This window comes from Lasiosphaeria miniovina (assembly GCF_030549165.1).
Source record: "Lasiosphaeria miniovina strain SMH2392-1A chromosome Unknown B0T26scaffold_1, whole genome shotgun sequence".
NCBI classification, from domain to species: Eukaryota; Fungi; Ascomycota; class Sordariomycetes; order Sordariales; family Lasiosphaeriaceae; genus Lasiosphaeria; species Lasiosphaeria miniovina.
Window position 1 is genome coordinate 5282727 of NW_026848220.1, and position 14906 is coordinate 5297632.

At 53.2% G+C, this 14906-nt stretch overlaps 4 protein-coding genes across 4 annotated transcripts; 3 read left to right on the forward strand and 1 right to left on the reverse strand.

The window, feature by feature from the left end:
* The first annotated feature begins 2317 nt into the window (after positions 1–2317).
* B0T26DRAFT_73000 (uncharacterized protein) lies at positions 2318–4981 on the forward strand. Its single transcript, XM_060442994.1, has 2 exons — positions 2318–2523; positions 2732–4981. The coding sequence occupies exon 2, from the start codon at positions 2759–2761 to the stop codon at positions 4622–4624; it is 1866 nt and encodes a 621-aa protein (XP_060303339.1). The 5' UTR covers positions 2318–2523; positions 2732–2758; the 3' UTR covers positions 4625–4981.
* A 1850-nt stretch (positions 4982–6831) lies between these two features.
* Positions 6832–7532, reverse strand: B0T26DRAFT_670756 (ribosomal protein L5 domain-containing protein; the record flags this gene model as incomplete). Its single annotated transcript, XM_060439215.1, has 3 exons — positions 6832–7208; positions 7328–7466; positions 7530–7532. The coding sequence occupies 3 exons, from the start codon at positions 7530–7532 to the stop codon at positions 6832–6834; spliced, it is 519 nt and encodes a 172-aa protein (XP_060303340.1).
* Positions 7533–7800: 268 nt separating this feature from the next.
* On the forward strand, positions 7801–9183 carry B0T26DRAFT_688633 (uncharacterized protein). Its single transcript, XM_060440995.1, has 4 exons — positions 7801–7985; positions 8075–8083; positions 8158–8229; positions 8291–9183. The coding sequence occupies exons 1-4, from the start codon at positions 7959–7961 to the stop codon at positions 8786–8788; spliced, it is 606 nt and encodes a 201-aa protein (XP_060303341.1). The 5' UTR covers positions 7801–7958; the 3' UTR covers positions 8789–9183.
* Positions 9184–9709: 526 nt separating this feature from the next.
* On the forward strand, positions 9710–10479 carry B0T26DRAFT_737138 (uncharacterized protein; the record flags this gene model as incomplete). Its single annotated transcript, XM_060443406.1, has 3 exons — positions 9710–9782; positions 10047–10119; positions 10218–10479. 3 exons carry the CDS (start codon positions 9710–9712, stop codon positions 10477–10479), a joined length of 408 nt encoding a protein of 135 aa, XP_060303342.1.
* Between the last annotated feature and the right edge of the window lie 4427 nt (positions 10480–14906).

Here is a 14906-nt window from a genome sequence, read left to right on the forward strand (position 1 = left end):
GGCTTTGAGCCTCCGCCAAAAGGGGACGGGAGTGACCGACTTTCGGTACTCGGTGCCGACGGTGACTCAACCAGCACTGGCCAGGCTGCCGGATTTGTTCGCGTGCGGCTACAAAGGGATAGCAAGGGAGAAATTGATGCATTAGCTCAGCAGCTAGCCCCTCGTCTTGCCTAAGAAACTGATCGCGCTGGACGCAAAAGGAGAAGGGAGGCCTATAGTAGACCCGCAGCTGCAGACGCATTGTCGATCACTACCTCAGTTCGAATACTTGAGAGACACACATATCTGAAGCGAATGAAGGTCTACGCAATAATAGGTAGGCGGAAAAGTCGACTGCTCGTGGACCGAGTAAGGCGCTGCTCTACCATAGTAAGGGGACAGCTGGCCGAGAACCAGAGACTGTCCAGACTGCCTATTCCGTACAGTATCGTACACCATTTCTGTCCTGAAATGCGATGCGAACCTGAGGGAGGGAGCCCAAGGAAGTTGGGTGGTCGGAGCCAAGATCAAATGAAAGCCTACACCATCAAACTGTCAGTCGAGAGCTCGTCCTGCGGGCTGGCTCGCCCGACCCAAAACGAGAGCCCGTGGGCGGCGTTGAGTCAGGGTAAGGGTATTGTGGGGTTAAAGTCCAGGTCCGGCGCCCCAGTCGCTTCAATCGCTCCTTCCGCGGGGTCGGCTTGCTTCCCACAGGAAAGTGCAACTACTGCCCAGGGCCTTGGATTTGTTGACACCGCCAATTGCTCGAGCAAGGGTTCGAGTCCAGGTTCCTCTTTTCTTGAGCTGTCACCTGCTTCATCACGCCCCGCGATGCTACAATGTGTGCGAGCAACTGCGGTGACAGGCCTTGCCGTATCCTTGCCAGTGGATGTTTCCGCCGTTTGACGTCCGAACGTTATGCCCGTGCGCCGCAATTACTAGACTCCTAGCGTAGTATTTTTTGTTTGTTAGTGTATTTCACCTCGATCACTGCAGCCTTCTTATTATTAAGTATTGCAACGCACTGATATTGCGTCTTTTGGTGATGCCTTTCTCCGTCACCAGCTGTTTTCAACCTGTCACAAAATCGGCTTAATTTTGTTATTGTTCCGTCGCCGCCCAATCCGGAGCTTTAGCAGCACCTCATGCAGTGTCAAACATGTGACGGACTATGTTGCCTCTTTCGAGTTTCGATTCAGCGTGAACAGCTAGGGGAGCTAGATGACCGCTCGAGAACAATAGGAACAACAGTGTTGACGCCCCGATGCCGACCTTGGCTGACCAGCTGGTTAGCTTCTCATCCCTTTGGTCAGTCCCTAAACTCGTGCTGACCAAGGCACTCCCTTGGAACGTTTTTCCTACGGCCTTAGACGACAAGAGTCGGTGGTACACAAGAGTACTTAGAGCTTGATGGCCATCCCAACCTACTCACCTTACGTATCAGGGACAGGGGGAGGTCGCGCAGGGATGCAATCGTCCGAGTCCTCTCCCACATTGGATTAGCTCTCGGCGGGCCAGGCAGTAGCGGCATGTTTCTTTTTTGTCGAGACTCGGATCACCTGCAGCTCAAGCGGAGGTGGAGGCAGGCCGTTGAGCTTATTCTAACCGGATTGGTCGAGTCTATTGTTGTGCATGCGCTGTCTCCCTCCCTCCTTCCGTCTTTCCGTACGACCAAGACAACAATGGACGGTCTGGAAAGGAAGGCACTCTCTACACGACTACGCCAGCGCGACTGCTGCAATGGCAGGAATGGTCTGGTCAGCCGAGCTAGCCAGGCCCAGTCCGCCGCCAGTCCGTCCGCCGCTGGTTCTTTGCCACAAATGCTAGGCCAAGCCAATCGGTTCGTGTGCTGTACCCTTTGGTCTGGAGGGATGTAAGTGGAATCAGCCGATCTCCATCTTCAGTTTTCCATTGTATCCGCTCAGTGTGCGGGCCAATGAGTGTCGGCGTCATCTGGGAGGTCGTTGTTTGGTAGCTTCTCGTGCCTGCCTCCTACCTACCGTAGGTAGCAACCTACTATCATCCCTAGTTGCTATCTTACCTCCCCCCCTCCCCCCCCCTCGGCAAGTCTGCCAGCCTTGTCCGATCAACATTCGGGGCGCCATCGCATATCAGACACACCCCCTTGTCACTCCTCAGTTATCTTTGTCTGTGAGCCCTGCCCTATATGATCCATGTCCTCCCCCAGGATTGATGTACTCCATCCCTGCTCAAAGCTTCGACAGACCAGGCTCAAGTGATCTCCAATAAGGTGCCTACGGGAGCACGAGAGTCTCTGACGACGGCCCTTCAACTCGCACCAACATTCTATTTCCCGCTTTACACGACGACTTCCACGGCCTTCGACATCCTGCCGTGTAATTCGGCATTGTCTTCGGCATAGTGAGGCCAGCTCTCGTTCAACCTACGCGGCATGTCTCTTGCTGGGAGATCGTGACGGCGTTGTCCCACCAGCAAGCTAGAGTCTCGGCCCAAAATCCTCGGCGATCCCAACTGTCTTCAAAGTGAACCGCAAGCCCCTTGTCCCGCCGATCGATCTCGCAGGTAACTCTTCTCCCTCCCACACCTTGCGGTCTAGCCCGGGGTGCTCTCCAGCGGGGGGCCCTTGTTCCAAACTTGAAATCTCGCATTCGAAGTCAAAAAACAATAGTTGAGGTATTGGTGAAAGACCTGTCTTGCGACGCATTCTTTTGTTGGTGCCCCGTCAAGAGATGTTCAACAGTGCGGTGTTGGCTGACACCGACACTCGCAGACGTTATTTCATTTGCACACAGTCACAATGACAGCGGCGTTCGAGAAGCTGGAAAGAAGGCTTGACCGGCTGGAGAGGTTCTTCTCAAAAAAGCGGAGGGTACAGCCTGACTCAATCGCCATTGGGGATGGACCTATATCACCTCTTTCTCTCTCACCAAAACCGGGGGCCGTGTTCCAGACGTTTCCGCAGCCATCCTTCATCAGGCCAATGTCAACGCGGATGTTGGCTCGAGAAGAAATCGCCTGGACCTCGAAATCTAATCGTCGGGCTCAGAGTCTCCCCGAGTCTCCCAGCACACCTCGCCTCATGTCTCTAACAGATTCCGCGAACGAACCAGCCACGACTCCAGTTTCATCCGATGAAAATTTTCCTTACATCCCTCAGCGCATCTCCTCACTCAGCCACAGGCATAGAACGGCTTCTCTAGCAGAGCTGCTGGAGTTCAGCTTCTCCAGCGAAAACCGGAAAAGCGCCGATAGCTCACTGTCTTCTCCAATATCCCGATCGCGGCCCACCTCCAGATCGATATTACGGCCCACCTCGCCTTCTGTGTCACCTAAAGCCCAGCTCAACAGGAAACGCAATTTTAACGAACTTCGGGTGGAGGGTTTGATCGCACAGCACCCCGACCCAAACACGCCACCACTGTCCGCCCACCAGAACAAGTCATTTGCTTTGATGCAGCTACAGCACAGGATGCTAATCCCCGAGCTCCTCCCGTATGGCAATCCGACGCCGGAAACCTCCCCTAGGCTTGTCCCGCTCCCTGAGCCGGAAGCCGACGAGCTTGAGCTAGATCAGACCGTGATGTTGGAGCGACCCAAGAGCCTAGATGCTTCGGTTATGGTCCCTAAAGCGGCCATTTCGGCGTTGCGCAAGTCCACAAGCCTCTCAAATATTGTAGCAGGTGCGGCCATCAAGCGCGATCCTATCCTCAAGGAACCGAGCTTCAGCGATTTTCTCTCGCTAAGCGACGATGACATTGCCGATGGTCAACCGGTACCTCGCGCCCAGCTCCCCGCAGCATCGGAGCCTCCAAGCTTTTCTTTACCACCCGACCCTCCAGCGCTTGTTGCAACTTCCCTCATCGCCAACGCTTACCCGCTTCTCACACTGTCACCACCTTTGGCCACCAGACCAGCAACTGCTGCAGCTTTTGAGGCTGCACGTATTGCAGCTCGGTACGGGTTTGACCTCGTCTACGTCGTCAACTTGTGGCCTCACCACATCGCTTCGTCCCAGCAACGTCCTGTCACGAAGAAATCGTCTTTCTCGTCTCTGTCGACTTCCGCAACCGTCTTGCATACACCGTCCTCGCCGCAGGACTCAATGCTGAGTGGAACTACTTACGTCCCTAGCACCGATGGACAAGTATCAGCTGGCATTGACAAGCCAGACAAGCCACGCATGAGAATGACTGGCCGCTTGCTGGCAGCGTATGGCTTGCCATCAATCATGTTCCCATTCCGAATCTCGGCGCCGGTGCATCAAAAGATGCTCAAAAACGAAGGATGGCTTGAATATAGAAGCGACAATGCCGCCGCCGACGAGTTTGCTCGCGGCTACAGCTGCTCCTTCTATACTGGCTACAACCTTGACGGAAGACTGAACGGCTTCGAATCCGAGGCGGATTCTGACACAAAGACACGGAAGCGCAAGGGGCGAGCTGCCAACCGCGGGATAGTCTTTTCAGCATATAGGCTTCCCCGCGCTGACGGGAGCAGCCTTGGAAGCGACACCGAGGAGCTGGAGGCCCTCAGAAGGGACGCCGAGACCCTCGTCGATATGTTGATCGATATCCACATGACACAAAGACAGAGACGGCCATCTGCGCCAAAATTAGAGACCGGACCACTTCCGGAGCCGAAGACACCAACCTATTCTGACTGAGGAAGCCGTGCGCTGTCCTTGCCTGGCTCCTTGATGTTAATGACAGAACGATTGATGATGTATGTGCTGGCCGAAATATGGGGTCTTCTTTCCTTTTCTTACCGTCGTCGATTGGAGCAAAGGCTCTGCTCCAATTTCCTATTCGACGCTTTGAGACCTTCACAGAGACATACTATACCCATGTTTTACGGCCACTTTGTATGTAGATATGAATGGAGAGCCTCATCGGCAACGCGAGTACGAATTTGATGGCAGTTATCCCCATATCTAATCCTACTTGTCCCACAGCTACAATAAATATCTAGAGATCACAGAGAGCCGATCTGGTAAAATAGCTGTCTAAATAAGTCGCGACTGGTGAAACCCGAGGGAGGTAATAACTATTAGAACCCCTGATCTAGAATCCTAGAGGTCTATCTCTTCTTTAAAACTAGTTAGGAGACCCCTTTAAAAGGTCTTTTTGGAGAAGAGATAGCCCTCTAGGATTTTAAAATAGGTATTCTAATGGATTTTGCCTCCCTCGGCGAAAAATCTTTAGGGAGAGCCGTTAAATATTAAGGCCTTTCGAATCTTGGAATGTCCCCCGCTAATAAAAATCTAGGGATTGGGTTGTATGAATGGAGAGGCGATCTGGTGAAATGGCTGCCTAGAGAATACGGAGAAACCAATATAGTGAAATAGCTGTCCGAACACAGACAGACGATATAGTGAAATAGTTAATAGAGAGAGCCGATCCGGTAAAATGGGTAATAGAAAGAGCCGATCTAGTGAAATAGCTGCCTGGAGAATATGGAGAAACAAATCTGGTGAAACAGCTATCTAAATGAGTCGCGACTGGTGAAATTTGCTCTATTAATATAATTATTAAACATGCCTCAATATTTTACGGCTCGCCCTATAGGTTTTTCGCCGAGGGAAGTAATAACTATTATAAACCACCCTATTCTAGGATCCTAGAGGCCTATCTCTTCTCTTGAGCAAGACGGTCAATAAAAAGAGAAAGTTTGACGAGATCGAGGACAAAAGAAGGGCATACAGGAAAAAGCTCAAGGTCCGATGATACCAAGGGTGGGTCGAACTTGCGAAGGAAACCCGTCATGGCGATGTACCTAGGTTTCCAAGGCATCGTCTGTGTCTTGATCTTGACGATGGCTTCGACTTTGTCCGTCGTGGTTGACAGACCCAGTCCATCGACCTTAAAACCCGAGCAATTTGACAGAGGGGAATGATGGTTGCTATATGGCCACAGAGACCGATTTCGGACGGGAATTCGAGATCGTTGCCGACGTCGAAGCAATCCTCGACCTGTCAGACGAGAAGGCTACAGCCCTCTACCAAGCACTGCTCAATGACACCGCAAAGCAGAAGGCACCGGGGCCAAATCCTCATTGATCCTTCCCGTCCTCTTCCAAGTGAAGTCCTTTATGGCTATCACGCTACATCACGGGTACAACCTACCAGGTCGACCTCATCGCAAGTATTTTCAGCAAAGGAACGGGCCCTTCAAGGTGTTGGAGATGAAAGGTCCTCTGGCGTGCAAACTCGAGCTGCCACCGCGACCCCATGAACCTAATGGACCTGATTAGCGCTGTGAACGACCCCTAAAGATTCGAGCACGAGGCACGAGGTTAGCGGGGAGACATTGTCTCACAGTTGGGAAACCATCAAGACGCAATGAACGACATCACGTATTAAAGCCCTCTTCTGCTAGTTTATTTACGATAACATTCTCCTTGTTCCTAGGTACCAGGCCAAAAAAAAAACATGCAGAGATTGGAGTGTATGAGCAGGAAACTGTAACTCTAACGCTGAACGTATAAACCTGTCGCCTAGATCACGAAGATGGTCATCATCACGAGTCGGCTAGCCTGTGGCTTTGGCCTGGTATTGAAACCGAGAAGCATGAGTTCTCCAAAGAACAATGCCACGTAAATTGAGAGAAAGGGATGGGGAGCCGGCATAGCGCCGGTCGGTCTCTGAGGCCGCAGCTTGACTGATAAAATTCAGACCAAGCTTGGATTGACGAAAAAGCGTCAAGGTATAGAAGTGCATCTACATATCCGTTATGAAAATGTCACCCATTTTAAGTTCCGAGTCGACAATGACCTGCCCCAGAGGACCAATGGTTCCCAGATCGCCTGAACTCCCCACTCCGTGATATGCCTTTCCCCCCCGTTGCTGATGGACCCCCACCAGGATGGGCCAATTTAACGGACAATGGCATCGAAGCGCTGCTTGAACCACTTGACGGTGTCGTCGCGGTTGATGCGGTGGTTGGAGCCGATGCGGCCCTTGCTGCGGCGGCGGCGAGCGACGCGCTCACCGGGGCGGGTCATGCAGCAGTAGAAGTCCATGCCGTAGATACCAATTGCCGGGTCGTACTTGATGCCGAGATCAATGTGCTCGCTGATGCCGAAGCCGAAGTTGCCAGTCTCGCTGAAGTTGCGCTTGCGCAGCTCGTACTCCTTGACCTTGAGGCCACGCTCGAGGATCTCCTCGGCCTTGGGGCCACGGACGGTAACGTGGACGGCGATCTTCTCGTTACGGCGGATACCGAAGGTACGGACGGTATACCGCGCCTTGCCTAGAGGTTGCGGAAGAGAAACAGTCAGCGGTTTGTCCGAAAATTGCAAGTGTAGGCACTTCAGATCTCGCCGCGCTCGAAGAAATACTACTGGGGCCCGGAATCAAGGACAAACTCACTGTAGACGGGTGTCTGACCGCTCAGCTGCTCCAGCACCTTGGCGGCTCTGGTCAGTCTGTCACCAGACTCGCCGACTGAGATGTTCAGGACGAGCTTCTGGATGCGGAGGTCCCGCATGGGGTTTTGGGCCTTCTCCGTCTACACATCGCAGGATTGAATTAGCAAGAGCAGTGGCAGGGCATTATAATAGTTTTATCGTACCATGATGGCTTTTGTTGTTGTCGATGATCCGGGTGGGAGGGAAAATCTGGCGATGGTTGAGGAATTACAAGATCAAGGTCGATTTTCGTCCTCGATTTTTGAAATTGTGCGAAAGTGTGGGGCCAATTGCTCCTCAGCCCAGAAAATTGGGTGGGGGACAAGCAAGTGCGGCGTGCAGGAGCGTAAGCCGCAATGAGGTCCGTGCAAAGAGCAGAGCGATTGTGGCTCATTTAGCGGCCGCGGGGGGCCGCGAGAGCTTTCAACATCCTGCGCCTCGCCTCGCGTTGAAATTTGAAGTGCTTTACTAACCCGCGAGATTCACCCGATTTCCTCAAGAGTTTCGAATCGCGCCGGCGAGGTCACCGAATTCATTCGCAGACAAATCACCTGCACAGAACAAGAGGCTACTCGGTAGCTCCAGCCGCCACCATGGCGTCCAACAAGCAGGGAAAGATGGTGAGTTCAATCCTTCCGCACCTTCCCCGTCACCGCTTTGGAATCGTCAAATGTTGACATCAGACACTGACAAGGCGCATTCTTTCTAGGTCGGCTACGTACGTACTCTGTTCGATCTGCGACGGAATATTCGACTCTCTGCAGGAGGAGGAACTAACATTTGCACTCCTAGATCAATTATCGTATGCGCGTCACCCTCAACGACGGTCGCCAGATGACTGGACAGATGCTTGCGTTCGACAAGGTACGAGCGACCCCGTTCTTTGCGTGATTACAGTATTGGTAAGTGCTAACTGATGCAAAAGCACATGAACCTAGTCTTGGCCGACACCGAGGAGTTTCGCCGCGTCCGCCGCAAGCAAGCCAAGTCGAACGCTCCTGGAGCTTCGGGAGTTCAGGTCATCGAGCAGGAGGACAAGCGCACCCTTGGTCTGACCATCGTCCGCGGCGCACACATTGTGTCGCTCTCTGTCGAGTCGCCTCCCCCCGCCGAACCCAGCGCACGTCTCGGCAAGACCACCAGCGCAGGCATTGCTTCGACCCTCACCGCCGGACCTGGCGTTGCCCGCCCTGCTGGTCGCGGCGCACCTGCCCCGATCTCGTCGCTTGCTGGCCCCGCCGCTGGTGTCGGAGGCGTTGCACCTCCCTCACAGTTCCCAGGATTCCCTCCACGTCTCCCTCCCGGCTACCCCGCGCCTCCTGGATTCCCTGGATCCGCTGGATGTAAGACATTCCCTTCCCAATCTTCCTCCTCCTCTGCCCTATCCTTTAAACCACATATATCCAAGCCTCCATTGACGTAATAACCAGCTGCCCCTCCTGGTTTCTCGGGCGGATTTCCACCTGCTCCGGGCTTTGGCCCACCTGGGTTCGCCGGACCTCCTCCTGGCTTCAACCCTTCTCGGCGTTAAGGGATACTGTGTTTGGGCTTCATGATGGGCTATAGGGCTTTCTGAGACGTTCGATACCGTGTCTACTATGGTCAACTCTTTATGATTGCTCTGGACGCTCTGCCTAGGTTTATGAGGTGGGATTTTTCGGCGGCGTTCTGGGGTCAACGAAAAATGTGCTTTAGAAGTGGAATGGGAGACTGTATTTCGACACAGATCAGAAAGCACGGCGATCTTAGAGCATCAGGAAACAAGCTTTGATTGCTGCGGGGCATTGCTACTGTGAATAAACTCCACATTGCTTTTCATATATGTTTTTGTTGTTCTATCCACGTGACCTCCCTTCTCTGTCTGGAGTATCTCCGATTTTGAGGCTCTCGGTGGTGAGTCGGTGATCGTCGCGAAGAGCTTGGGGTCCGTGCTGGCGCTACAATCCAACCCCTGAAATCTTGTTAGTGGGGGACTTGCCAAATTTGAAAGGCCTTGATAACTTACGGCTCGCCCTGAAGATCTTTTGCTGAGGAAGGTAGCCGTTATTAGAACCCCTATTACAGAATCTTGGAGGCCCTTCTCTATCCTTGAAATACCTATCACAGGCTTTTTCTAGCTGGTGTACTACGTATAGTATCCGTTATGATCTTGTACTGCGCTAACAAACATTTCGGGATTTGGCTGTACATTCAGTTGCAGCCAAGCCAAGCCCCGAGCTCGGACCCCCAACTTTGTTTGCCCGATAAGTCAACTCCACCGTTGGCAGCTGCACGGGAAGCTGCTGGAGCTCAACATATCGCCGTCGCGTCAACGTCGTCGAGAATCGCTAGACTACCCGTCATCATGGCTGCCCTTGTCAAAGCGATCAATACGAAAATCAGGTCTAATGCCGTCCTAGACTATGTCTGCTCGACACGTACGTTCCCCCGATTGCCCCAAGTATTTTTTGTGCCGTATGCTCGTCTGTTCGGCCGCTTGCCGCAGTCGGACTTTCCCCGGATCCCACACTTGGAACTGCCATGGGTGGTGCTCGTGTGCCGCGATTGTTGGAGCCACTCGGCGAAGCCAATTGCTTTTTTCTTTCTCTCTACGAATGCGCTCCGATACTATCTGGGTGCAGCTTCGTGCAATGGTCGGGAGCTATGGATAGATAGCTGACGCTACGTGTGGTTCTCAACAGATTTCTGGGGCCCCGTCTCCAACTTCGGCATCCCGGTTGCGGCGGTGATGGACACCCAGAAGAGCCCTGACCTGTGCGTAGCCCCGATCACTTGTTCTCCTTCCTTGGTAAGAAGAGCGCGATGAAGAATTACAGGCAGCTGATTTTCGCTGGGCCGGGTCTCGCTCGCAGAATATCCGGAAAGATGACCCTCGCGCTCGTCATCTACTCGGCCACATTCATGCGCTACTCGCTCGCCGTCACCCCCAAGAACTACCTCCTCTTCGGCTGCCACTTCATCAACGAGGGCGCCCAGCTGACGCAGGGCTACCGCTTTCTGCAATGGCACAACTGGGGCGGCAAGGAGAAGGCCGACCTGGCGGGCGCCGTCGACGCCTCCGTGGACAAGGCCAAGGAGCTCGAGGCCAAGGTCAAGAGCTCCGTCAGCAAATAAATCGTAGTCTGGGTCATTAAAGAGTCTGGTTTTCCGCGGGGTTGGGGCTTGACGGCGGGGGCTCGACATTGTCGTTTACCTACTGTCCCGGCGCCGGATGAAGGCTCCCGAACAAACCATCCGAGAGGAACAATTGCGAGAGTCGTGAATGGGCTCGAGACATCGTTCGCGAACATTGAGGAAGGCGGCGTTTCCAATGGGCTAGCTGTCTAGGTGTATATTAAGTATCGGCGCATTTTAATTTGGTCCGCTGGCAACTTCCTGCAGCATTGTCTCGCTTTAGCCTAGCCGAGAGAAGAGAGGGAGGGGGCTTCTGGTAGTACGGGAAAGTGAGATGCTGAAAAGATAAATCACCAACGTGCCCCGTTGAGTTGCTTCAACAAGCCGCGCTATGTTAGCGGAGGTGACTAGGCGTTGACCTATCCTGGTTCACCTTCACTGAGGGACAGATGGATATGAAATGGTATAACGGCTTTACTCACCTTTTGTTCGTGGCGAATTGTGTGAATTCTTTCCTTTGGTGCTTGGAAACAAAGTGTTGTCAGAGTCGTCGTGTGGCTAAGAAGAAGAAACGAAGAATTAGCATATCCAAAGAGGAAATTGTAGAGCCCCTCTGCCTCTGCGCTTTACGAGACCGAAGTTTGGGCGGGCGGACTTTGCTCAGTTCTCCGCTGGCAGTAATGAGTTGTCGAGACAATCAAGCAGGCGCATTGCGGAAGAAGAGACACCCGGGTCTTGGCTGTGCTCCTCTGCAAGCAGGATGTTCGTCTTCTCGGGCTTCACCGCTTGACGATAAAGTCAGAGAGGGAGAGAGAGGGGGGGGGGGGGGTTGGTACGGCGATCTTGATAGAGTGTGTGACAACTCTTCCTCCTTTTCAACTCTCGGGCTCTTGGCAACCTCCCCCTGGGTGCTCCGAACAGTCCAATCCCTGAATGTTTGTAGCGGGGGATTTTCTAAGACCTTAATGGTCTTCGTACCTTATTTCTCGCCCTTATTATTATTTGCCGAGGGAGTTAATAGTTATTAGAATTCTTATAATTGAACCCCAGAGGCCTATCTATCTCTTTTCTAGAAACGCCTATTTAAACGCCTTTCCTAGGCCATAACGTTATACGGTTGTTTACTAAATCTTTATTCCGCCCAAGTATCCGTACCGCGCCATCAGACATTTAGGCATTGGATTGTACAAAAACGAAAAGCCGCCCAGGTCCTCAAAAGAGAATTGCGCCGAGACAGCATTTGCTTGGCACGCAACACAACACATCACCGGATCTCACGGACTTGGGAGCTTTCCAAGAGATCTGCATCTTACAGCCGCGACGCCAAGACGGAGGAGAGACGATGATGATGCCGACTCCCCCCCACCCTTAGCTTCATCTATCGTACGCGTACACCATTCCACTGGGAAGGAATATGGTTTATCGTCACTTCCAGTTTTACTGGGTGTACGATCTTATCTCCGAATTTTTGTTAGCGGAGGACTTTCCCAAGATTTGAAAGGCTTCCATATCTTACGGCTCGCCCTATATACCTAGTCTTTGCTCTTTAATACATATCTAGGTACCATACTAATATACTAACAGGCTTTCAGGGGTTAACTGTAGCTTGTAAGAGCTTGCTTCCGCTCCGTGACTTTGACACATGATTTCGTTGATCTGTCAACAGATAAATGTTTGTGGCAGGTAAATAGTGTACTGTAAACTTTGTAACCGCGGCCGCCTATCGCGGAACGCATCCGTGGAGGTTGCTCTGTGTCTTTCGCGATGTTCTTGGCCATGGATAATCCCAGCCAATGGACGTCTCGATTATATGACCAGTATGCACTCCGCGCGCGGGTTGCTCCTAAGGCGCCGAAGGCCGGTCATCACCGTGGGGGGAAGGGGGGAAGTGGAGGCGGGACCACACACCTACCGTACATACACACTCCCCGAAAACGGTTTTTTTCTCTTCCTTTGGGAGAGGGGGGTGGGAAATGCATGGCTTTTTCCTTCTTTCCCCATGTGACAGAGCGGCTCTCACCTGATGGGGAAAATAGCTCAAATGCGGTGTAGCCTGCATACCAGTCCCAAAATGCAGTTTTTTCCCTTTTCCTTTCCATTCTTCATGTCGAGTCGAGTCCCCGACTGATTGGGATGGTTGCGCTGTCGGGAACCACAAATGACTCAACGAGCCGCAGGGCACTTTGACCAGAGAGGTCCCGTGACAGGATCCGACCGCCTTTTAATGGCGCAGGCAAGACAGAGATACCTGGGTAGCTGCGGGAAGCATGTAAAGAGGAGAGGAAGAAGAAAGGAAAAAAGGGGCAGAGGTACGGCAGCTGTTGTGCTCATCGAGATGATCCATCTCTTGGCAGACCAGCCGGGTCTGTGAAGGGAAGGGAATGAGGGGAAAAAGAAAAGAGAAGGAAGAGGAAGAGGAAGAGGGGCCAGGCAGGACGAGACAGACTCTCAGCAATTCATCAACCTCTCACACAACTGTGCAACCAACCATCTTGATGTTGATTGAAGCGGCACAATTGATACCCAGCATCAGTATCCCCGGCAATCGTGTGGGGAACCCAGCTATCTTTGGGGCTATTGAACGTCAACGCTGACGATACTGGCCCCCTCTCTCTCCCCCTCTCTCCGTCTCTCTTTTGAGCTTACTGTCGGCTAGATAAAGCCGGTCGTGGTAGGTGCAGAGCTTAGGTTGGTAATGTAGCTCGGTAGGTACCTGGTATGGACCAAGGGAACCCTGCCCATCTGCTCTGAGCTGAGCTTGACACCTGATGGGTTGTCCGTCCCAACTACCGACTGCCCGAGGTGCGGTGCTGCTGTGGTGCCAGCCGGGCTACTGGATATTCCGAAACCACCCTGTTATCCGAGGCATGTCTCAATGACGAGATGGCGAGGAATGGGCTTCTCGGAAAACGCCCCTTCGTCACCTTGATGGCCACAAAGTTTTGGTGGACTTCTTGAGATTTAGGTATTCATTAGCCATGAAATGAGGGGGTCATTTAGGTTAGCCAATAAAAGGCCATATGGAATCTCTTGTGAAACTCCTTCCCCCCTCCCCCCCACAAGCCATTGCTGCAAGCCTTTAGGGAAAACCAACTTTCCCCCGTTTTGCAAAGAATCCCACCGTCGAGCTCCTCCCAGCTTGAGCTAGGAAGCGGCGGCGCACATTGCCAGTGCGCGCCGTGGGAAACCCATCAGCCCCGCTAACAACACCATTGGCCGGCGTGTGCACCATCTCAATGCCTGTCAAGTGCTGGCTTCACCTTGGTGTAGCAAGTGCAACTCGAGATCTAACGCCAAGAGGGCGGCAAGCATGGTGATCGCTGTTCTGGGCTCTGGCTGTGGAGCTCAATCAGCCAGAAGTGCCGGGCATAGTGTATCAATACCTATGTATGTACGCAGTATGTACACGTACAGTATGTTTAGGTCTGGGCTGTCTACTCCGTGCCGCTGTGCGAGCGACGGCGAGAAGAGATTGCGCAGTCAACCGTCCGCAAGACCGAGATATTTCCTTTCCCGGGGGAAGGGGAGGAGGGATGAGAGGCGGCATTGGATGCAGGCCGCCGATGTAGCTCAGATCGCCAAGCCGATATCTACCTACCTACAGTACATAAGGCGAGCTTGGTTGCCGTGTGCAATGTGCATGTTGGTGGAGCTCCGATTTGCCGCTGGAAAGCGCCCGTTGCGAAAAAGGACTGACGGTCACCCGGCCGGGAGACACACACGCACACGTCCGCCCGCACCCTTGAGAGTTGAGACCTCGCCCATCACCGAGCTACCTGTGGCTCGGCCTGCACGCACGATGCAGTTCGGCATGCTCGCTTCCTGATTTTAAAAGAGGGGACCATGGCATGGCATGGGAGCGGCGAGGCTTACCCTGCTTTGCTGGACTCGGTCGGACTGATGACTGGGTTGAGTTTTCCCACCATTTTAGATCCAGCTTGGCACGACGGAGCTTGATTATTGATAAAGCAGACCCGGGGCTGCCCTGACTCTTTCTTGTGCCTGGCTTGACAGAAATCCCCTCACCCCAGGAGCCCCGTCCCTGCTCTTTGCCCTCGCTTGGTTTTGTCTATTTTTTAGACTCTGCCCCTCCAATTCCCCTCGCCTCTCTGTCCGAGCTACCGTGCCTCCCTCGAAATCTTTTGCAGGATTGTCGTTGAATTGGCTGGCATCTCTTGCTGCTGCTGTTATCGTCTTCCGCCGTCTGTCTCCGCCTACTTTAAGTTGGCCCCACTGCAGAAGCACCCAAGGTTGCGCCCGCCGGAGCTCCAGGAGCTCTCCCTCCAACCCCGCCATCGACGAAACCCCACTGTCGTCACCCCTCGTTCCTCGCCTCGCCCTGCGCACGCGAACGTCGGCTCCTCCGTCTCTCTCCCTCACCCTTCGTCTGCAATTGACCTTTCAATCCCACGCCAATTGAGTCGCCA